The sequence below is a fragment of the Protopterus annectens genome, chromosome 2.part1, assembly GCF_019279795.1.
Source record: "Protopterus annectens isolate FY-2018-M chromosome 2.part1, PAN1.0, whole genome shotgun sequence".
NCBI lineage: Eukaryota > Metazoa > Chordata > Ceratodontiformes > Protopteridae > Protopterus > Protopterus annectens.
The window spans coordinates 66,150,429-66,175,922 of record NC_056729.1 but is presented as its reverse complement, the minus strand read 5'-3'; the positions used below and the strand labels follow the sequence as shown (position 1 = coordinate 66,175,922).

General features: G+C 37.4%; 1 protein-coding gene across 2 annotated transcripts in view; it reads left to right on the top strand.

Annotated features, from left to right (window-relative positions):
• PTPRN2 (protein tyrosine phosphatase receptor type N2) overlaps positions 1-25,494 on the top strand; it is a 4,238,418-nt gene that overhangs the window by 1,870,981 nt on the left and 2,341,943 nt on the right. For both annotated transcript variants that reach the window (XM_044062029.1, XM_044062028.1), the window contains exons 8-9: positions 19,481-19,521; positions 20,297-20,685. In XM_044062029.1, the coding sequence (XP_043917964.1) occupies positions 19,481-19,521; positions 20,297-20,685 (430 nt within the window). The remainder of the gene's footprint in view (positions 1-19,480; positions 19,522-20,296; positions 20,686-25,494) is intronic.

Here is a 25,494-nt window from a genome sequence, read left to right as displayed (position 1 = left end):
TACTTGTTAAATGGAATTCTTGTTGACCTTACCTTGTTATTTTATGTTTTTTTTGTTATTTGGTGTTTAAAATGAAATTGTCATTAGCCTTTTAATGAAAATTTTGGTTTAGCACCACCCACTTGCTTATGTCATGTAATGTGGGGTTTTTAAGCCTTACGAGAATTTGTGTTTAACATCTGAGGAAGTCTGGACATTATCCAGATGAAAAGCGCTTAATGTGATAATATTGTTTGCACTGTTGTGGTTCTTTTCACATGTAGAGTGTGTAGCTTAATATTTTATTAAAAGTTTACTTCGTCTATCAACCTTTAGAGTGGAGTATGGGTTCCTGTTGCCTCATTCGTGTTTTTTGAAGTTTGTGGATCCATTCAGTGTTTTTTGGGTAATAGAAAGTTCACCATGGGGATCACTCCAGTGGGTCTACTTGGTGGATGTACTGGGAACTAACATTGGGCAGCACATTGCCAGGGCACTTCTATGGGCTAGGCTTTTTTAAGGCTCCAGGGCCATTAGCCTATTACAGACCTCTGAACCTATGAACTTGTGATTTTACATAGCAAATCCATTTTCTGACTATTCAAGAAGTAGGCTTGTGCATGTCCTGTGTACCTGATGAGGGACATGATATTAATTTCAAAAATACACATATCTTTAGAGGCTGTATCTGCTATTTTCTCAGAAAATAGCAAACAATACCACAGAAACATGCCTAAGTTGTAACACTATTTCTCTTGCACATCATCAGTCTTCCGTAATAATTATTAGTATCCAGAAAATGTTATCATTGGTTGAAGCTGCATTCCTGTAGCGCAGGCACCTCGGTTTCTCAGCAACACGCCCAAAGTATAATTTTTGTCAGGATTCCCACACTGTATGTATATAATAAGCATCAGTTTTCTTGCAGTGCCAGGCAGGGGCTTGAATTTTACATACCTCTCTCTTTTACTTCAATCTGGGGTGTGGGGCTGCCACTTCCTGATCAATTCAAATGGTATAAAAGCAAACTGTGATGATTGTTTGCACTTCAGATACTCAGTACTGCAAGTCATTGTAATGGAGAATATAAGCCTAACATCATCTCATCTTGCCGTTTCTGTAGCATATATTATACGGGCTCCTACCTGCATCTCTAAATTCTTTACATCATGACGGAGGGAAAGGTTTTGCACAACTGTAGCATAAATACTTTTCTATAATAATGCTGTTTTGAGAATATGACATCTTGGGTGAAGTAGTACTTATTCTGTCTTCATGGAAATCATTTTCATGAGTAAATACTCTTAAGAAAGTTATGTCCAGACATCTTTTGAAATTTTGCAAATGGGAGAAAGTTATGTGTACCCTTTTTGACATGAGTTAGTTAAGCAGAAGACATTTAGATCAATCAATTTAGTCCAAAATAAGGGGTGTGTCATCAACCATGACAATCAAAAAGTCCCAGATCCTCCTTAATCTACCTTATCCCCTATGCACAACATTTTCTGGCTGATAATTGTTTTCCATAGTCTTATTTTTGTAGAAATTGGACTCTGACATTCCAATTTCTTCCTCTCCTTTACAGTAAAATAGATTGTGAGTTTCAGGACAAGTTATAAATGTGGGGTACCAAGTGGCCTGTACAGCAATGAAGGAGGCTAAACCATATTCACAGATTAGGATATCTACCCTAGATCACTTTCACCTAAGTGTATTAGAGCACTAGATGTGTTTCTCTTCTCAGCCACATTCCACATGGAATCACAATGGCTTACATTCTGCAGAAAGTCATTAAAAAGCTTTTCAACTGTTCTTGCATGCAGGTAACAAATTCTGAAGTAGATGACAGAAGAAGAGAACAAATAATAGTTAATCAGCTTGGTAAGAAAGAGAAATGGATAGCTGATTCCAGTGTCCTATTTGACTTTCATTTTCTTGAAACCAGGACCCAAAATTAACTTGAAATTACTTTAGCAGGAAGAACATAAAACAATTTCCAAATATTAAAGATGGTTGAATGTTGAAAGGAATCACTTTCAACTGCAGTTGTGATTTTTGCCATGCCATACTTAAACAATCATTGATTTACTAGCATTAGTGTAAAGTCCTGATGCCCTAGTAAAGTTCTTCAAGGATGTCAATAAATCTGGGATATTCCTGAGTGGATCTAACATCCAAATAATGCAAACATCAATAAACCAGTTGGATATTAGAGCCTGCATGTTCAAAAAGAAACACCTGCTAACGGGGCTGGCCTTAAACCATTTTGACCAATTTGACCCAGTTGGGTCCTGCTCCCTCTGGGGCCCTGCACTGAGATGCTGCAACAAAATGCAGGCATTTCCCTACTGTGGATGTGCTCTCACAGTACTTACAAGTCCAGTAATATTAGTAACTGCACCTTCATGCCTCTTGTATGGCTCACAGCGTTAGCTCCTCCCACTCCCACTGTAATCAGTTACTGCTGCTGTTGCTTTTGCTGTGTGCTGAACGAGTTTACAACCGAACGCTGTTTGGATTAACCATCTGGTTTTGTGTACCGCTCGTTACTGTATCAGAAGAAAAGACCAGACTTATTTTGAAGAGTGCTAAAGATGTACAGGTAGTATTTGTTTGTCTTATTGATATGGGGTTTATGAATGATTGTTAATGAATAACATTAGAAGAAATAACTATGGAATAGTCGGTCTCAGATAGCATGAAAACTATCACTAATAAGTGTAAAAAAGTGCAGATACTGTGGTGTGAGGTAACTTCTGATCACTAAGACTTGTGACAATATCAAACCAATTCAGTACTATTGCAAAGAAATGCTTGTTGCAGTCACAGATGGGTGCAAAATAATCCCAGTGATATGAAGCATAAGGTGTCTGTGCTGAGAGTCGGAGGCAGAGGTGCATAGAAAAATGATTCATTTTGCCAAAGCGCTAAAGCAATAACACAGTGGAAAACAAACAAAGAAACAATAAACTTTAGCCAGTATCGGGACAACAGTGGTAATATAAGGGCAAGCATACATGGAAGTATAAGTCAGGACAGTATGTAGTATAGAGCATGTAATATAAATGGTAACAATCAAAAGTAGATGTGATACAAGAATTCAGTCAGTAAAATAGATAAGAAGAGTACCTGTACATTGTCAGAACATCATAATGTATAATGTTACTAGGAATTAAATAATATTCAAAGAACAACGCAGTTGCAGGGTATGATGTGTGAAGGAGAGTAATGCATGAGTCAAAGACAGAAAAATAAAATAATGTTAAATAAAATAATGTGTGTATGTTGGGGTGAGAACAAGGAGGACATGTGCAGCTATCTCTTAAACAGGTTCAGGAGATCTAGGCAGTAGTACAGAGTTTGGGGACATGCTTATTGGTAAGCCAACGTGCACCCATCTGGTGTCACATCATGTAGACACAGGACCTCAGTAGGGCTTCAAACAGGCCCTCTACAGTGTACCTGAATGAGTTAAGTAGACCATGAAAGAGGAGCTACAGGAGATATTGGAATGGGGGGGGGGGTAATCCAGGGGTCCAGTAGGTTACTCCTATTTTAACATCTCTTATGCAAAAAATAAACTAATAAATAAACATTGTTTTATTTTAATACACAGAAGTAACATATATTTCTGACATCTTATCTGAACTAGTCTTAAGTTTAAGAAGCCAGTGGGTGGAGGGAGGTGAGGTGGTGGATGAGGGACCAGATGAAGGGCCCCATCAAAATAGCCCAAAATGGGGCCTGTAATTACTAAGGCCAGCCCTGCCTGCATATCTGATTTGCATGTGTGGGTGGACTCTTCAGTGTGTTTCTCTCAGACATATGATAAGGAATAGGAACAGAGTCAGCCTCTTCCTGGTGATACTGAGTAACTTTTTTACATAGTGCAGGCATTGTATAGTTTACAAATATAGTTTAGTAAATTATTTTGAATGGGTGACCAAGTCCAGCATTTCAACTTCCTGGACATCTTTTTGTGATAGTTGAACAAAAATGATTAGAAACTTCCGTAGGAGTGCTTATAGGCAATTTGAGTGACTTCCATGTCATTTCTGGAAGCAGTCCTCACCTTTGAAGATGCTGACATCTGTGCAGCCATGGAGACCTGTTTCATGGCTGTGGAGAGCACCACAGCCATACCGGGTTACACCGCCTAACACACGTTCAGACCATGAATGGAAGGTGTAAAAACTAAAGGAGGCAGTGTATCAATATTCATTAAAGATAAATACACCTCCAGATTGGTTAAATAGTATGATTCCCTATAGACATTTCAGGTGCAACTAGCCATTGGTAGGACACCTAGTCAAGTCATTGCCAGCTACAGGACCCCCCTCCATGAATCAAGACACCCACTCTGACTACTTGGATCTACTGGAATCCATCAAGATGCATCTGAATACCATGGTACAGGGAGATTTTAATTACCCATCCATTCACTGGGTAAATTCCTTGTGCTCAAACTCACTTGCTCATAGGTTCCTTGAGCTCATTAACTCCAACTCCCTGGACCAGCTGGTGGAAACCCCAGCTAGGGGGCCAACATCTTGGATCTGGTGCTTACCAATATGGGGACTGCTGTAGCACCCCTACTATGAGGTCTTCCATTGTCACATCTGACCACAAATCAGTCTGATTTGAAGTAACTATCACATTGGACCCCCCCCCCTCCAGCAGCAACTAAACTAAAAAACTTCTCCAAAGCAGATTATGTCCTTCTAAGGGATGGTATAAATAGTAATAGAATCCCCAAATGATGTCAACATCCTACAAGAGGGTCTTACAAACAAATGATTGGTGCCAAAGTCACAACATTAAACTGAATGCCAAAAAATGTATTATCTTCTCTTTCGGTAAGAGCAATGTTCCTTCCAACTACCACTAAAATAGAAACACCCTAAACATGAACTCAGTGGTGAGAGACCTGGGCACACAGGATGACAGCAACCTTGCCTTTGATCACCATGTTTCCACAGTGGTAAAAAGGGCATTCTATATTGCTCATCTCATAACTAAGTTATAACCTCCCAGTACTCTTCCCTCATCAGGCCAATAATGGAGTAAAATGCCCCTTTTGGTATGTACCTTTCCAGGCACCTGCAGCAATTGGAGAGACCACAAAAGTTCCTCACAAGGAGAATTCAAAGTATTCAGCATCTGTCCTACGTGGATTGGCTGAAATTATTGTCACTTTACTGTTTCATACAGACTACTCGGAGATGATCTCTGCCTTTCATGTAAGGCAATCTTTGACTCTGCTTTATTGGAATTGCTGCATATCCATAAGTCCAATGGCTCACGGGTTACTTGCCCTAAAGACCTTAACATGGTATGAGACATTAATAGAACCTACTGGAGGGACAGGTGTGTCTTCCAGAGGTTACCACACCCGTGGAAGAGACTCCCAGTTCATGTCAAGCAGAGCACCTCTTTGGCCCTCTTCAAGTGAAATCTGGATGACTGGAAGGGTGACTGTAAATTCACCCTGGCGGTGTCACCTGTGTCTCTCTTGGACAGGGGAAATAGGTGCTGATTGTGGAAACAAGGGCAGAACTTGGCTAGGCTTGTAAGGGCCCTAGGGCTATTAGCCTAGTAACTTCCTATGTTCTTATAAATAATTCTCTCTCTTAGATTCTAGTGCCTTTTTCATCTGTGGTTAGCTCCTATAGTTCCAACTACCAGTTTTAATTTACATGTTAGCCTTCAGAACAGCTTATTTCACATTGGAGAGAGATCCCAAAGTATATTTTAAGTAAGAAACAGTCTGTGAAGAATTTATGCTAGCCTCACTCTTGAAAAGATTGCCTCAAAAAATCTTTGGATTTTTTAACATATTTCAACATTTTATAACTTTGTTTTAATCTGAAGCTCACTGATATGTTTTTAGTCATATAACAGAGGAAGATGAGTAGAAGATTCAAAATTTTCAGAGTATGAATGGGTCTGTGCACAGCTTTACAGGACAGCAGCTATGGAAAACATATCCTGTGCATGACTGCCATAAGCTACAGGAATGTTCTCTACTTTAATCACAAGAACATGAAACAAACCTGAAATGGTAATGTGCAGTTAGTTCAGATGGGTCTTGACTCTGCTGTGATGAATGCTGAAAAGTTGTTGCTCAGACGTTGAACCAACTCTCATCACGGTACCAATTTAAAAGTACTTTAATCCAAACTGGAAAAGCACTTTAATGAACCCCGATTAGTGAACCTAGATTTATTTGTTTGACTGTCTCTTTTTTAACTAGTTAATTGGGATTGCAGTTTGGAAACTTTTTTTCTAACTCGAATTGTAACAAATCTGTTATAATGTATTTGCTGCTGTAGTTTAATTGCTTATAGTACCAAATAATTTTTACAAGGTCTGTGATATTTCCCCAGAAAAAAAAGAGAGATTTACAATGAAATGTATCAGTGGAAAACAGATTCTGCAAATGGGCAGCCACCTTCTCTGCTTGTTTTGCATGAGCAAAAGCCATTAGGGCTTGTCCAGAGAGCAATGTATATCTTTAAACAAAAATTCACTTCTTTTTGGGCCTCTAATCTTTTGGACTATATATATAGCATACAAAAAACTTTATGTTGATACTAGGGATGTTTACCCCCTTCTCCAGAATGAGAACCTCTATTTAGTGGCCTTAAGTCTACAGTATCACTAAAACTGGATCACAGGCATGCAAATTAGGCAAACCAAAGGATTTGCTGATTAAAGAATCAGTAAGGTGGGAGTTTGATAGCTTGATATCCCCTGCAGTCCACACATGCCTAAAGGCTTGACTCTGGATTTTATTCATTCCTGTTATGTTGAGGGAAGATATCAAATGCATCCTGAACAAGGATTTGATGTCTGCTCCCCTTTCCAATACATTTTCAAGAGCCTGGAGATAAAGAGATAGTAAAGCAGCTTCTTAATTCACAGATTCTTGAGGGTCAGTAGATTACCCACTAAGCAAAAGCCTTTTTATAGGAAGCAATCAAGGATAAAAGGCTGAATTAAAACAGAATGCTTTAGAAAAGAAACAAGCCTGGAAGGAGGCAGAGGCTGAGGTAGGCCGCATGAAAGCTGTAATGTAGATAAGTCTGTCTTCATCCAAAATGGTCTTCTCCGCTCCTCTTCAAACAGCCTTTCATTTGTTCCTTCTCCCAATATCCTTGGTGGTAGGCATCAGTGGGTTATAAAACAGAATTCAGTCCTTACCTCCCTTGTGAAGAATGCCTCCCATCCCATCAGATCAAATAAGATTAAACAAGTAGTCTGACATAACTATTACTCTGCAAAGACATAGAATGGTTGCATATAGAAGAACAAGGAATAGGGTTATTTTCTAGACTGTTCCTGGTCACAGAAAAAGATGGTTCCTGAAGGCTCATGCTATATTTACCCAGAATTATTAAGTAACCAGATTCAGAATAGTAACCTTGTAAGCTTTTACTAATGACAGGTGCATTGATAGTCATCCTGGATTTGAAGGATGCTTGTCTGGACATGTTTGTGTGCAAGGACTATATGTGAATTCTGCACTTTAGGGTAAATGGCAATAGTACCAGTATTCTTCCTTGCTCTTTGATCTTCCCATCGGAATAGTACCAGTACTCTCCCTTGCTCTTTAATCTTCCCATGAGATAGTACCAGTACATGTCCTTGCTCTTTGGTCTTTCCATGGGAATAGTACAAGTACTCTACTTTGCTCTTTGGTCTTCCCATGGGAATAGTACCAATACTCTTCCTTGTTCTTTGGTCTTTCCATGGGAATAGTACCTGTACTCTTCCTTGCTGTTTGTTCTTCCCACACACCAAAAGTGTTGGCAAATACTTTGTACCAGTATTTTGCCATATTAAGACTAGGGAGATTCAAATTTACCTTTACCTGGATGATTGTTTAATCTAAATAGCATCTTAGAGGAGATAAAGAAAGGCTGGAGGTTACCCATTTTTATTCACTGTACATGTTAGCTATGATCATACTCTCAACCTCTTAATACAAGAATATAGCTAAAGTGTAAAGTAATGGGGGGACAAAGACCCAAAATAGGGACAGATTTGAAATATTGCTCTTTCAAACTTAGTTGCTAGAATAACAAGATTTGTGTTGGCATACATTTGTGGAGGATATGAAGTTTGAAACTCAAATGCTTGTCATTATTCAATGATTTCAGTATATAGTGACCTACCAGAAAATCACCAATTTTATGAGAAACAGACCAAAAATATGAGGCAAAAATCTGGACACTGAAAATCTAGACAGTTGAGAGGTATGGCTATGATGGCCTGGGACCTGGCTTCCTAAGAAGGCCTTTAATGCCTGGACACGTACATCTTATCAGAGCTAAACTTTCTACTAAGCAAATTAAGTAGGTCTTCCATCAGCCCCTCTCAATGGAAATTAGGCAAACATGTTTTCCAAAGCCTAATGCATAAATGTGGAACCTCCAAGAATCAGCCTGGGAAGTACTGTGCCAAATTTCCATGGAAGTATGCATGGTGTCAGATGTCTTTTCCTCCCTCTGGACGGGGAGGCACCTTCATGTATTTATTCTCTTTCCTTTTCATTCCATGATGATCCAAGAGAAGAGAAAGGAAACAGCAAGGCTTATTTTAAAAATGATGCTCTCAGGTAGTTAATGTGAAGAGAGAGCAGAGACACTGCAATTACCAACATTTTTTTCCTTCCTAATACTATGGTAAACCAAAATTTAAGGAGTCTGAGGTATTGTTTAAGGGGTTAGAGAACGAAGGAGCAATAATCCTACTTATCCAAAAGGAAAAGCTAGTATAATTTGTAAATATGTAAATAAATAAATTTACACAGTTAACTTCCTCTTCTACTTTCAAATACTGGCTAGCAAACTATAGATCACTGATTGTGTAACCCGAATGTAAATATTGTAGAAATATTAAGTCATGCAACAATATCATGTATAACCATATCTTGTCATTGTAAGCCTGAATGACTGCATTTATAATTATTTGTCAGTTGTATGTTACATTTAGTTGTACAGACATTTTGTCTAAAACTGTGCTGTATTACATAAATTGTACTGTGCAATAGCACCTGGATCACATCTGGAGATGGCTTTATAACCAGTGCACTTATCCAGTTAACAGCAAGGACAGGGAGAAAGAAATTGTAAGGGCATCCTGCGTGTAGACTCTACTGAACTTGTAGACTTTCAGTACTTAACTGAGAAGTTACACAGCAGGATATTTTATGCATCCATGATACATCTGTCAGCTACTGTAGTTGTCCCCCTATGAGTATCTCTTATCTAACAGCTCCACAAATCATACCTTCCATATTGCAAGCTAGTTTTACACACTATATCCCACATGCAATGTCCTTCTTGTGATTTCTGTTTGTGGTGATTTAATTAATCTTGGCTTCCTTTGAACAAATATGAGTTACTTTGGTGGTTTTCAAGTTTTTATGCTAGAAAACTACTTTTCTTGTGGTATTTCATCTGCCAAATGGATACATGTGCCGTGAACCCTAATGTGTACAGTACCTTGTATAGTATTTCATAAGGACAGAATAACTCATATAACTAATCCCTTATTTATATGTAATGAGGTCTAAGAACTGGCCTTAAATTGGACAATAAAATGCTAGTATTTTGTTCCAAGTCTCATGATAAGGGGTAGAGGATGCTGCACTTGATGTATGTGGCCCTAGGCAGCTTGTAGACTGGACGAAAAAAAAAATGGCTTCAGGCAATTTTTTTGTGCTGTCTCCTTTTTCTCCCTTTTATTATGCAATCAAGAATGCCACTGTCAGAGGAAACCTTATCAAAATGGTTGGCTAGCTGTGTTCTTTTGTTATGTAAGTCATAGAAACACGTTGGCCTGACAGAAACAGTACATTCCACTAGGGCATTATTTTTTTATTTATCATTTTGTTGACCAGGAAAGTCCGACTACGACAGAGCCTATTTTCAGTGGAGGCCCCAGGATAAATACTCCAGATGCGTGTCTTTGGATTATGGGGGGAAACCCATGCAAACACAGAGAGAACATGCAAACTCTGCACAGAAGGCACTCCAGACAAGAATCGAACCAGAGAGCCTCTTGCTGTGAGGTGACAATGTTAACCGCTGCACCACTGCACCACCCAACAAATTATCCACAACAGCAGCTTTTTTCAAGCATGTCTGACCTCAGATTACATCACATAGCTGTATGGAACACCATTTGTACTTTCTCCAGACTTTACAACTTGCACAATTAATCCAGGTCCTTTGTAGAGTGGACTTCATTGCTGCTGTGAAGCAAGGAATACTGTGACTACCACTCTCATGGCAGTGTACCACAACTTAGGGACACTAAAGGGAAGCCATATTTTTCAAAGCATCTAGAAATATTCCAATCTGATAGGAAACAAGGGAATTTTAAGTCTATGAGAATACCCATCACCTATTCTAGCAATGTGAATTTGTTGAAAGACATTTATAGGAGGAATTGGTCTATACTTTGTTCAGATGATAAAATAAAGCAGTTGGTGAGGGAAACTCCCTCCTATACGTATAAAAATAAGAAATCTTTAAAAAGAATATTATGCCATCCTAAACATTCACTTAATAATGTCAATAGCAATAACAAAGGAACTTTCCCCTGCTCTAGGTGTACCTTTTGTCAGTATGTCGGTAGTATTAGTAGATTTGTTCATACTGACACTGGTAAAACAGTAGAATTAAAAGTGCTTGCTAACTGCAATACAAATAATCTTGTATATTTAGCATACTGTATAAGATGCTCCTCTTATTACATAGGGAAGACCAACCAAAAACTCAAAGAACGTATGAGAGAGCACATCTATGATATTTCTAGGGGGAGCAGAAAATAATGCCTTAGCTAAACATGTTGCAATAAATGATGCTACACATAAGTTTAAATTTATGGTAGTAGAAATAATAAAATCCAGTGAAAGAAGGGGGGACATTCTTAACAGAACAGAAACAGTTGAATCTGAGTAGATAATCAGAATGAGAGCCACTAGGGGTAAAGGGCTCAATGATAAGGCTTCCATAAAGCCAATTTTGCAGGCAAGAAGCTTGGTTAGATGAGGGTATTTAGTGTATATATCATTAAAAACATAATGTTTTATAATTGCTTTTTTAATTGTATAATTGAATTAGAGTTTTTATTGGTTGTTCTGCTTTTAAATATCTTGAGATGTGACTTTGTATTGTCTGATGAAGTGACAAAATCTGTTGTGAAAGCGCTTACCATTAAAAGTATTTTTTATCTGTTTATTGGCCATGGTTTAGTTCTACTATTGTTTGTTCTACATTGACTTTTATTGGTTAGTGGAACCATTTGCTTACACCACACTCTATTTTTGTGTTTGATTTACTTTAAATATACCATAAGCCTGCTTTCCACTCACTTCATATTGCATTTCCTGTTTGTATTATACTAACTTACATTCAATTTCTCTATAAACTGTCAAAAATTTGTCTAAATATTAAATAATTGTCATAACGTGCTGTGAAGATTGGGGGAAGATGGGCGAAGGCTGTCAGCCGAGTCAAATAGAATATAATTCTATCATTTGTATATATAAATGTAAAATACAGGCTTGTGTTCTTAAATGAAAGAAAACACTGTAAAATGTGAACTTCAAGATTGTTGCAACATTGCCATCTGCTGTAAGGAAAACTTAGCCAAGCATTTCAAATGTTCTTTGAAGTAAAATTATCTAAATAGTGGTGCTGAAGCGGTTGGCTATACACATTCTTTCTATTGCCTTAATTTAAGGAATAATTGCTAGAGTGTACATGTGAAATGTCTTTTATTGTTGTAGTTTCCTGAGAAGGTGTTAGCTTGCTAAATAATGCAGTTTGTTTGCCTAGAAACTCCAGATTAAGTGTCAAAATGATGTAATGTGTATACTGGGAAAACCTAAGTGTCAAAATGATGTAATTTGGGAGGGCCTAACAAAGATGTTTGTTAGCGAGTTTAAAAACTGTTGTTCAGAGAGAGACTGGGAGCATTTTGATCTTGATATCTAACTTATCAGCACTCTTCCTGTTGTCTTATGTAAGTGGTGTCTTAGAAATATGTTTTCTTGTAGTAATAGCTAGGAACTTAGGAGAAAGTTAGATAAGTGTTTTTCTGTTATATCTGAACTTTCCTACTGTATTGTTTTAAGTTTCTGTGTGATCTCTGAACTCTTAGATATCACTGTGGTGTAGTAGTATTGTCTTATGTTTTAATTATTTATTATTAAATATTTTAAAAACCTTTACCTGTGGCTGGTTTGTGAAGAGATAAGTAAGCTGTAGAGTACAATGCATATTTATAGAGTTTATTGTAATAAGCTACTCTAATAAGCCTTAGAGTGAATAGTCACATTACCAATTGGATAATAATATTGCTCAGTAATAATTGGACACCCTTTTAAGGGCCTTTGGGTAGTTGATAAGTATTAGCTGGTGGTGGCAGAAATTACTATCTTATAGTCTGGGTAAAGGGACACAGCTGGAGAATCTGTGTCAGCCTTTCCCAGGAGTGTCTGTGAAGTTGTATAAATACTTATCTCAAAGTGTGTGTAGTGTGTCAGCTACCTGGGCAAGGACACAAAGTACTGGTGGGACAGAGAGAGTACTGGAGGTTAGCTTGCCAGCTAGGCTGAGACTTGGACCCTATAACTGTGCCAGTGAGGAGTCTTATTGGGGAACTGGAGAGCAAGGGAGCAACCAGCCCCAGACTGTGATCTCTGTGTGCACTTAAGGGAAATTATACTTTACTGCATGTATTTGTTATCCTTTCCTCATATATGAGACAACCTCCCTGGTGTTAGTGGTGAGGATTGAGTCTCCTTGACTGCTGGACCAGGGCACAGTCGTCACACATGCATCTATTCTTAACAAAGAATTTTATATTATGTCTAATTTTGATTAATTATTTAAACTGTATTTTTTGTATTATTTTTAAAGATTATAAAATTATTGTTCTTAAAATATTTTGTAATATTTTGAAGCTTTTCTCCCTGAAAATGATCTCCAACTCAATCAGACTTTCTTGATAGTCAAATGGCAATAAGTAAATGTATTTAGTATTCTTTATGAATAATGAAGGGTCATTATCATAGACATTGTGTAGTTGTATGCGGCGTGGAGGGGAAACATTACAAGGTCATTTATTTTCTCCAACGACGCCATGAAATGTAGGTGTGTATGTGTCTCTTTCTCTATCTCTCTCAATAGATCTCCCTTTACACCCCACTTCCCATTTTATGCACCCTTCTACCACTTAGTTCCTACCTGGAAGAAAAGAGTGAGCACTAGCTTCTACCCTTACCGTACTGAGCCTACATTTAGAGGCAATGACATAGACTCTCCATCTTCCCCTGTACCTAAATAAGGCTAAAGATGTGAGGCAGACAGGTACTGCCAAGAGATAATGAGGGACATGATCCTAGAGGTATTATCTGCATGCCCTAAGGCTCAGTTCATTTTGGTCTCTTTAGAACGGAGCCATATATGTCTTTTTCAGGGCTGACTTATAGTGTCCACATTATACCACAAGATGTAGCACAGCAGTGTTGTGCAAATAAATGAAAAGCTAGCATAAATTATTCAGTTTATTTCAGTTAATATTTAACTTGGACACTCCGCTAGTGTAAACTGAAATAGCTGTATAGCAACAGGGGTGAAATATCACCAAGGCAACCTGAAAGCATACGGTTTCCCATGGCTATAGGAAGTGGAAGGAGCCAGTAAAGTGTTAGCATTCCTGCAGGTGTGTGATGCACACTCAGTGTAATGTTGAGGTGGTCCAATTGAATCAATAATTTTGCAACTCATTAACATAGTTCTAATATTTTTGGGTGACTGGATGGTGTACCAGGCCTGTATATGTCACAGACTATATACTTCAAGGATGTGGGTGGCAGACTAGGCACTTACTTGTAGGGTACAGTGCTTTGGGTTTTGAAATGAGCTGGCCAATCTGCTGTCACTGGAGATATTTTCAGTGGATCCAGTAGACTTCAATCAACCCCACTATATCTAAGTGTGTATGGTTTCAGTTGGAAGAAAAAACAGGAAATTGACTGAAACCTGTTTTTGTGGTAAAGGTAAGAGTAGTAGCAGTGGTTCTGATCACTGAAAGACTAGATGTAGATAGGCAGGAGTAGTAGCAATGGTACAGATTGCTAGAAGACTAGATATAGGTAGGCAGGAGTTGCAGCAGTGGTTCAGATCACTAGAAGATTAGATGTAGGTAGACAGGTGTAGTAGCAGTGGTTCATATCATTAGAAGACTAGATGTAGGTAGGCAGGAGTCGTAGCAGTAGTTCAGATCACTACAAGACTAGGTGTAGGTAGGCAGATGTAAGGGTATCAATAACACTTATGAGCCAGAGATAGGTATCTTTAAAAAAATAATAATTGAAAATTATGGATACTAAAGTCACAAAGAGGAACATAAAATATGATCATTTATGCAACAGGTTACATTTTTATACTTTATGTAGTAGCAGTGGTTCAGATCACTAGAAGACTAGATGTAGGCAGGCAAGGGTACTAGCAGTGGGTCAGATCACTAGAAGATTAGGTGTAGGTAAGCAGGAGTTGTAGCGGTGGCTCAGATCACTAGAAGACTAGATGTAGATAGGCAGGAGTAATGGCAGTGATTCAGGTCACTAGAAGACTAGATGTAAGTTGGCAGGAGTAGTAGCAGTGGCTCAGATCCCTGGAAGACTAGGTGTAGGTAGGCAGATATAAAGGTATGAATAACACTTAGAAAATGGGCAAACTGTACATAAGAACCTTGACTAGAGAACAAACGTTTTCCAGCAAGGTATTGATGTACAAGTAATGCCCATTGGGAAACAAGTCCACCGCTTCATGGCAGGAGATTGAGTTGCCTTGGAGCTCAGACTGAAAAAACTGACAACTGCCATTATTTTACATTTGCTAAGCAGTACTTCTGCTGGTTAGCAAGTGTAAAATATATTAAAAAAAATAAACTAAAAAACAAAATTGTGTGTGAGTATATGTCTGCATGTGAGTGAAACTGAGTTTGATCAAGCAACTATTTTACACTCACTAAGCAGCACTTTTTCTGTTTAGCGAGTATAAAAACTAAGTGTAACAAGTGTGTAGGTGTCTGTTTATGTTTCTGTTTGTATGTTTGTTTCTGTCTGTGTGCGTGAATGCATGCTAGCATGCATGAAAGCGAAATGTGGATGAATGACAGAGACAGTGAAGAGTGAGAGCGATCAAGCAATAGCGGCATTGAGGAGGTTTACATACATCTCACCTCTGAGATCAAGTTAACTGGATAAAACCTAAACTATAGGGGGAACAAAGGCTCAAAACAGAAACATATTCCTCAAAAAAATCACAAAGTTCCTTCAAAAACAGGACTTGTGTTAGCGTGCATCTTTCTGAAGTGCAAGTGAGTGTGTGTGTGAGAGAGAGAGAGAGAGAGAGAGAGAGGAAGAGACAGTGAGATGATGGACCACTGGCAGCAGCAGATTAGAGGTTTGCCTACCTCTCGACCTTTTAGCTCAAGAAATCAGGATAAAGCCTGAAATAAAGGAGGACAAAGGCACAAAAATAGGAATAGATTTTAAATGTCCTAATTATAAAAATTACAAAGTAAGTTAAATAAGATTTGTGTTAATATGAATTTTTTGAAGGAAATAAAATCTGACAGTCAAATGTATGTCATTATATAGTGACTTCAGTTTCCAATGACTGGCAAGAAACCACACATTTTAGCATTAAGAGACCAAAAATAAAGCAAATATCACTATATTAAAAAAAAGATATATTTTGGATGTAAAATACTTCCTCTAACACCATTTACATATATTACAGCAACTCTGAAACATTAGGCGGAGGAACTATTTTCCATAAAAAATGTATATAAAAATATAGTAATAACAAATATATAAATAATAATGTAAACTACAACAATTTTACAGAGAGCCCATTCTCTAAGTTCAATAATGCCCTCCAGGGTGTATGTTAATGTGTAATTAATGCCTTTCCAGGGCCTGTGGCATCGGGCCTCAGAATAACCCTTGTCTGGTATTAATTATACATTACCACACATGCTGTCAGGCATTATTGATTGCGTATGAGCCACATATAGGTATCTTTAAAAATAATTGTGATGGCCTCTATTTACCCCAGGCCAGTAATCAAGGAACTTCAGTCCTCACCACTGAAACCAGTGAGAGAAGATCACTAAGAACAGGAATGGATTTACACAGTATAGCGAAATGCAGCTCTCTGTATCAACCACACTTTCCACCAAGGGCACACAGGGAACACACTCCTGACCTAAGACTGGGCTCTCTGCTTCTCCATATCCCAAACAAGATTCACTTTGGAGCACTGTGTCCCAGTTTCATGTAGCTGACACACCCAAAGCTGTATATTTGATTTTCACACACACACTCGTGGGAAAGGCTGGCACAGATTTATTAGCTGTAACCCCTCTGCCGAGAGTATAAGATAAATATGCTGCCACCAGTCTACCACTCTCAGGCTCTTACAAGGGTATTTAATTATACACTGTAAAATCAATACTAACATAAATGGGAGAGTGTAACCAAAGCTGCCAGGCTTTTCGGAGTGGATGTTAAACGTATTCACTAAAAGACCAGCCACAAAAGGTATAAAATATTTAATAATAAATAATGAAATAAAAAACATGAGACTACTAAATATCTAAGTACAATAAACACCATAGTCTTAGTCACAATAGAATTAAAAATAACACAGTTGGACAGATTCAAACAGATACAGAAAAACACTACTTAACTAATTTCACTGTATTTTTTGACTGGCTGAAGAATAACTGTTCACTAACAAACTGAATTAATACAGCTAGGCAAGATTAGATGCTGAAATGCTTACTTCCAGAAAGCAATGTTTCCAACTAAACTGAATAACTAACTAACTCAACTAACTGAATGTGCTAACTATCATAGATCTTTATATCAGATTCCAAAGAAAACAAAACAAGCTGCCATGAGAGTTCCATCCTCTCAGTGCTGGTTATAGAATGACATCACATTTGATCACCTGACTGGTACAGTATACACTCAGAGCTTTGCTAATATCTGTTGCAGTATCCGAAAGGTATAGAACAATGTCAAAAACGTCTACTCTTCCCCTCCAGAATTCTTTCTTTAAACATAAGCATTTAATCAGTTATAATAACACCATTGATACATTTTAACGCAAGCATCAAATGATGCAAAATTATTTACAAATCAGTGTGATTATCAAATGACACAAAACCATTTACAAAACTCCAGTCAACCATACTGGCATATGCTACACATGCACTGCCCCACTCTCCCTAGCACAGATGGCAACACCTCACATTGTCAAAGTAATAATTGAAAATTTTAAATACTAAAGTCACAAAGAGGAATATAAAATATGATAATTTATATAATACGTTGCATTTTTTATGCTTAATATAGTAACAGTGGTTCAGATCACTAGAAGACTAGGTGTAGGTAGGCAGGAGTAATATCAATGGTTTAGATCACTAGAAGACTAGGTATGAGTAGGTAGGAGTAGTATCACTGGTTTAGATCACTAGAAGACTAGATATAGGTGGGCAGGAGCAGTATCAATGGTTTAGATCACTGGAAGATTAGGTGTAGGTAGGCAGGTGTAACACCACTGGTTCAGATCACTAGAAGACTAGATGTAGGTAGGCAGGAGTAGTATCTGTGATTTAGATAACTAGAGGACTAGGTGGAGATAAAAAGGAAGCATAGCTTGCTAAAAAGATGGTTGAGTAACCAGAAAGGAGAAGCTGAGATGGACAGTGAAAAAGAATGAGGATGCTGATCACCGCAGAAGGAATAGATGAGGTTTTACAGGGTGCTAGGCAGAAGGGTATATCAATCACTGCTAGATAGGGATTCATGACAGCATAAAATGCTTATAGGATATAGTTCTGGGTCCAAAGGAATTAAGCACCACTTGGAATGAGATGAGAGTGCCTTTAGAATGGCAGGAGTATACACTACGTTTGTTGGATTGTTCATCCATCATCTTTTTTCTACGCATACTATGCCTTTGCCTCTTCCAGAATCAGTCAGATGAAAGGCAGAATTTGGTCATTTACCCCTTGGCAGCAGTCACAGTATAGGTAAGCATAGGGGAGGAGTGTGTGTGTGTGTGTGTGTGTGTGTGTGTGTGTGTGTGTGTGTGTGTGTGTGTGTGTGTGTGTGTGTGTGTGTGTGTGAATGAGTGTTTCAATGAGTGTTATTAAGTATGTAGGGGCTTGTTAATCAATGTGTTGATGTGTGAGTGTGTGCTGGGGGTATATGGGTGTCTGAAAGTGTTTGAATGTGTATGTTGGGGGCTATGCTACCTCAATGTGTAGACTGGTGGGTAGAATATTAGTGTGGTCAGATCTGATAGTGTGGTGGTCAGATAATTAGGTGGATTAGATATTGCTCTATTCAGCTTTACCACGCTCCTGAAGCAGAGATGCTCTCTGTTGTGTGAATAACCCCCATTACCCAAATGCCATAGTAGGAGAGAATTTTTCTGAATCCCCCAGTGTGCTTTCCTTTGTAATCAGTTGCACATACATACAGTGAATATAAAAAGTGTACACACCTCAGTTAAAATGCCAGGTTTTTGTGATATAAAAAAATGAGGCTACAGTAAATAATTTCAAAACATTTCCCACCTTTTATGTGACCTATAACCTGTACAATTCAATTGAAAAACAAATAAATCTGTTAGGGGAAAAATATAAAAAATAAAAAACATACAATAAGCTGGTTGCATAAGTGTGCACACCCTTAAACTAATACTTTGTTGAAGCACCTTTTGATTTAATTACAAAATTCAGTCTCCTTAGGTAGGAGTCTATCAGCATGGCATATCTTGACTTGGCAGTATTTTCCCACTCTTCCTTGCAAAAGTGCTCCAAATCTGTCAGATTGCGAGGGGATCTCTTGTGCACAGCCCTCTTCAGGTCACCCCACAAATTTTCTATTGGATTTAGGTCTGGGCTCTAGCTGGCCGGGCCATTCCAAAACTTTACTTTTCTTCTGGTGAAGCCATTTTTTTGTTGATTTGGATGTATGCATGAGATCATTGTCATGTTAAAAGGTATATTCCTCTTCATCTTCAACTTTCTAGCAGACACCTGAAGGTTTTGGGTATTCAGGCATTTTAACAGGGATGCGCACACTTTTTATATCCACTGTATGTGTATGTATATGTATATATATATATATATATATATATATATATATATATACTCTTGTACACAAATATAAGTTGTTTTGCTTAATTTGCCTACTGTACCTCTCATCTGGTTGTATCCAGACATTAGGTTTCATTATAAAATGTTTAATTAGATATTAATTTCAGGTAGCTGGGTTTAATACCATTATTTTTAAATTATTTTTAAAGAAAATGAATCAATTATATACTTGACTCTGCAGAAGTTAAGAATTTAGCAATATTTCTTAATTAGTACTTTTTTACTGTTTCTCCAGATAACAACTTTAATCAGGAAGCTAAAGAACCAGGTGGTCAGGTAAGACATTCCCTATAGTAGTGTTGTGTAACTGAAGCTTAGTCACTGTTAATAATAAGATATAAGGGTATTTATTACACTTATGAGCCTGAGATAAGTAAATTAAAAAAATAATAATTGAAATTTCTGGATACTAAAGTTACAAAGAGGAACATAAAAATATGCTAATTTATATAATAGGTTACATTTTTACACTTTGTTTTTATTCAAAATTCAGATGCATGATGTTGGAGTAGCATAATAGAAAAGAGTTTGATTTTATGTCTCTAGCACGTATACAGTCATCTAACATCTGACAACATTTAATTTGTAATAGGAAATACAGTACAGGATCATGCAAACACCACAGAGAGCCATTCAGTTTCAGTAGGAAAATAAATGTATTTATGCGTTTACATTTGCTTTGTATTAAAGCAAATTATATCTTATTATGAAATGATAAAATCCTTAAAATGCACACTAAAAGTATAGCTAAATTAGAAGTCAGGTGTGGGAAATTTTCTGTTTGAATCTTCATTGTGTTATGCGTCATGTTTATTGGATTATTTTAAAGGTAGTCCAAATAAAGATGCATGCTCAAGGGTTGAACTCTGCACTCATATTAAAAGTATTTTTATCACTTCAGTTTCAAGTTAATAAAATATTGAAATATGTTTGACCTTCTAATATAAATACATGGGTATTGGGTAATGATAACAGACATTAAACTGAATAATAACTAATAATAATCATAATAATAATAATAATGATGCAATTTGCTTTTTTTCTGTCATAGCATGAAATGCCGGCCATACAAACTGAGACTGATTTGGACATTAGGCAGAAAGGCCTTTCTCAATATTCTCTGGAGGACTCTTCATCTGAAATGCCTTTTAAATTAGAAGCTAAGAAATCTGAAGAATTAGATTCATCTTCAGAGGAAGAAAGCTATGGAGTAGAAAATGTGAAGAGCGAGACCTTTTCCCGAGACCTGGCTATTGAGAAGAAGGCAGATCATGAGCCTGACTCCCAAGAGGCTGTGGAGTTACAACAGTGGATTCACAGTACCCTGATGCGGGATCAGACAGTCTATGAGGAAGCAAGCAACAGGAATGCAGGAGGCCTGCAGCTAGCAGTGAAATCTGGTGACAAAGATGAATACGGCTACATCATGACAGATAAGGAGTAAGTATTAACACCTGTATTCAATAGCATTAGCGATTGACGTGTAATTAGTGGTTGCTAGTTCTGCTATACCCACTGAGGTATCCTATCACACAGGCAGGCATTTCATTATGTCTGCAGTCCTGCTTACTGATTTTTTTTCAAATCACATTTTTTTTGCATACTAATGTAACAAACTGCATCTGTTAGTCAAAATTGCCTGAATAACATAAAAAAATCTGTTTATAACACATAAATTAGTCTTTTCAGAAAGGTCAAAGAATTCATCACATCTCTTTAACACTAGTTACTGGTAGGCAGCTATGACAAGACTTTTATGCTTGACTTTTAATGAATATAGTTGGTACCTGTCAGCTGATCAATTCACTGCCCATTCATTTTAGTCCAACAGAATGAATAGGCAATATTTAAAACTTTGTATAACTTATCCAGATGATTTGCAAGCCTTAGAAATGATAAGATCAGGCCTTACGTTCATCTCTCCTACTAACCCTCACAACTCTAACCTACATTACATCCTTACACACAAACACACCACTACCACACACCACCTACCATACAACACATACCTTCACACCTGTTATTACACACATAAGCTTTCCTATAGCCCCCTCTTTATTTAGTAGCAACACAATACTATTTTTTATGTAACAAGTATGTTTCAATATTCTACACTAGAAAAACATCAAGTAAACTCCAGATAGATATTCTACAAACTACCAAGCTTCAACTTTCATTGAAGAAATACCTCCTTACCTCGGGGGAGATTCACCCAAATCCAGAGCCAAGCAACATTATACCCCCAAACAAACACACTGCAGATCTACTTATCATCAATCTTAACTCTCACAGTATATCAAACAATCTTCCTCACTTACACGCATTCATAACTCACTACTCCCCCGACATCCTTACCATAACAGAGACCTGGCTAAAACCCAGCACACAGAATGAAGAAATTCTCCCTCCAGGAAATAATATCCTATGGATAGACAGAATGGGAAAGAAGGGTGGGGGTGCTGAAATTGTCTATAAAAATACAATTTCTCTCCAACCTCTACTAACTCCTCTACCAGAATTAAATACTGCTGAGATTGTAGGCTCTGTCCTACTGTTAAATACGAAAAAGGGGATCAATATTCTCTGTGCATATATCCTTCCAGGTAATAATGCTCCAATAATTGAGGAGATTCTACAATGGTCAAATGATAATCTCCCACAGGAAACTATTTTATTAGGTGACCTAAACACTGACTGGCTAGCCTGTAACTCTAAAAACCCCTTTAACCACATCAACCTGTATGGATTTTCTCAACTTATTCAACAACCAACCAGAGTAGACAAAAAATCCAATAAGGAATCTATACTAGATTAGACATTAGTAAATTACCCTGAACATAATTACCAAGTAGGTAATCTACCTGACGGACTTAGTGACCATTTCCCTACTTTCCTCCTATGAAAACATACTAACTTACCCAAACCTACAGTCTATAGACAAGTCAGAAATGATCACAATGTTAACCCTCTAGAACTCAACACTATATTAAAAAATGTAACTGGGAACCACTACACAGCCTTGACCTAGACCAAGCAGTGGATTATTTTAATAGTACTCTTATTAACATCCTTGACTCAGTTGCCCCAGTAAGAAAAGTTAGAGCTAAGCAACACTGTGCTCCTTGGCTTACTAAATCCACTAGAGCCGTATTAAAAACCAGAGACAAGGCATGGAAAATCTGGAAGAAAGATAACACTTATCTATCCAAACAAAACTATCAACACCTTAGGAATCAGGTCAAAAAACAAACAAAGCTTGATAAACAGAACTACTTTCTAGATATACAAAATAAACACTCCAATGACCCCCAAAAGTTCTGGCATGCAATAAACTCCTTAATAAAACCTGGTAAAACCTCTATACCAGCTCCCACCTCCACCTCTACAAAAACAGATATATAGCCTCCCAATTTAATCACCACTTTACTGAATCCATTAAATCACTGTCAACTCAACTTTCCAAAAATAGCTACTCATCCATACCAACAACTCCTAACAACTCACCTCCCTTTACATTCTCACCTGTCCCAACCTCAACAATAAAAAAATACCTCTTAAAACTTAAACCCACTGCTCTTGCAGCAGATGGTATACCTGCTCATTTCCTAAAAATGGCTGCCGACTCTCTATCCTACTTAGTCTCAATCTTAATTAACCACTCCATACAGGAATCCCACATCCCTCAACTATGGAAAATCTCTTACATTATTCCCCTTCATAAGGGTGGGAATTCTTATGATTTCTCTAACTATCACCCCATAGCCATTCTGCCTCCTTTATCAAAGATACTTGAGAAATGCATACACTCTCAGGTCATGCATTTTCTAGACTCTAACAATCTCTTCTCCTCTACACAACATGGTTTCTGCCCACATCACAGCACAACTTCAGCCCCTCTCTCATTCACAAACCTGGTTAACCAACATAGAAATAACAACAGATTTGTACCTGCTATATTTCTGGACCTCTCCAAAGCATTTGACATGGTTTCCCACTCCATTCTAATAGATAATCTTACCTCTCTATCCTTTGCCCATAACACTTTTGCATAGTATAAAAACTATCTATCAGACTGACAATAAGCTGTCCAGTGGCAAGGAGTTATATCATCTTTACTCCCAACTACCACTGGTGTACCTCAAGGTTCGATACTGGGTCCACTCCTCTTTTCTATCTTTACCAGTAATCTACATACCTCTACCCTACAGGCTTCACTCATACAGTATGCAGACGATTCCACCCTGATCTGCTCCGCCCCAAATCTCACCACCCTACAGCATCTCACCCAGTAATCTTTTACCTCAGTAGAAAGGTGGATCACAGATATTCAACTTATCTTAAATCCCAACAGAATGAAACTAATTCTTTTTGCCCCAAACAAATCAAAAAACACTCCACTCTCCTTCTCTATCTCCTCCAATAATGGAACTGTCATTTCACTCTCTCTCTACACCAAGCTGCTTGGCATCAAAATAGATAACCCACAATTTGACATCCATATCTCTCAAACTATTAAAAAGGTACACAAAAATGGGGTCCCTATACAGACAAAAAGGCTTTCGATCAGATCAAGCTCGGGTCATCCTAGCTCAAACCCACCTTCTTACCACACTCATGTATGCAGCACTTATTCTCACCTATGTTAGAAAATCTGACCTGGAGAAACTTGAGTTGTGTTATAACAAAATCGCCAAGTTTGCAAAATATTCCCTCTTTAGAACACACCATTGTATATCTCTTAGGCAACTTCAGTGGCTTGAGCTCTCACAGTTGTTAACCTACCACCAACTAGTCATAGCTTATAACAACCTAAAATATCCTGAAAAAACTCCAGCCCTTAGTGAACTACTGACTAACTACTATCCAAATTGACCACTCTGCTCTGCCAACAAATCACTCTTCTCTATCTCCACAGCCAGCAACACAGCAGGTAAAGCTCTATTTTCTCACAGTATAGCAAAAAGTTGGAATAATCCCCCTTCCTCAGTGACTTCTGCACCTAATTCCAAACAATTCAAAAACTCTCTTAAGGCTCATCTTATTAGCTCTTGGCTAGGTCCATGTGTTACTTAATCCTAGTGTATGCAAACACAATCTTTCTCTCTTCTCGCCAATTATCAGACCCTCGGTAAAAATGGAAGTAACAAATGGTATCACTTGACATTTGGAAATGTTGTTGTGATCTCTGTCTGTATATTTTGATGTCTAACGTAATGTTCACTTGTATATATTGCTGATATGATCTTTCTTTGCATACTGTTCTATTATGCACAAAATACTGCTCACTAAAAAGTCTTTTTACATTATGTATTATTATCATTGTCTGTTGTATTAATTAAGTGGAGCTTTTCTGTCCGGGCCTTTGCTGTAAATGAACCTCGTCCAGTCGGACCATCCCAGTTAACAAATGTAAAATAAAATAAAAATAAAATAAAATAAATAAAAGTTTAGTTGAGAGCAGGGTTTTGAATTAAGGGCCGCCCATGTAATGCAAATTACATGGACTTCCTGTCCAAATAGTCTTTCTCAGTAGAATGGCCTTCAGTGAAATGTGACTAAACTGGATTAACCATATTCATTTATTCCTTGTAAATAACTTAATGCTAACCAAATTTCTCAAACATATTGTTACTGTATTCTCAAAATACTGTACTTTTGCCCCATATATATTCATATTATATATTTCTTTCTGTTTTTGTACTGTTAAGTATCTTACAACTTGAATCGTTAGGTTATTTTTTAATTACTTTCCTGGAGTTTTTCTCCTTGGGTCTCCACTGAAAAAGGGCTCTCTGGGCTCAGTCGGACTACCCCAGTTAACAAATGTAAAAATAAAATAAAATAAATTATTTACAGAGTAATTATCTAATTAATTAATTAATAGACTATTGAAATTTGTGTGGATGGATTAATTGGAAGAATGCATGTTTGATAGTATTTTATAGACCTGGTAAATTCCTGGCTTTTTAAGGAAGGACAAATAATGAATCAGCTAAACCAATAAACTGTGATGGTTAGAGACATCATTCATTCCTCACTTATTTATTATTTTTATTTATTTGCAGTTTGTTTGCCAGGATGGTCCATTGGGCTAAGAAGAGCTTGTTTCAATTGAGTCCTGGGGAGAAAAGCTCCCCAATAACAAAAGTTATAAACAAGTAATTATCTAACAGTAAATACAGAAGTACAACTAAAATCATAGTATTTAAAAACACAATATGAAACAAACATTTAAGGTTAAGAAAAATA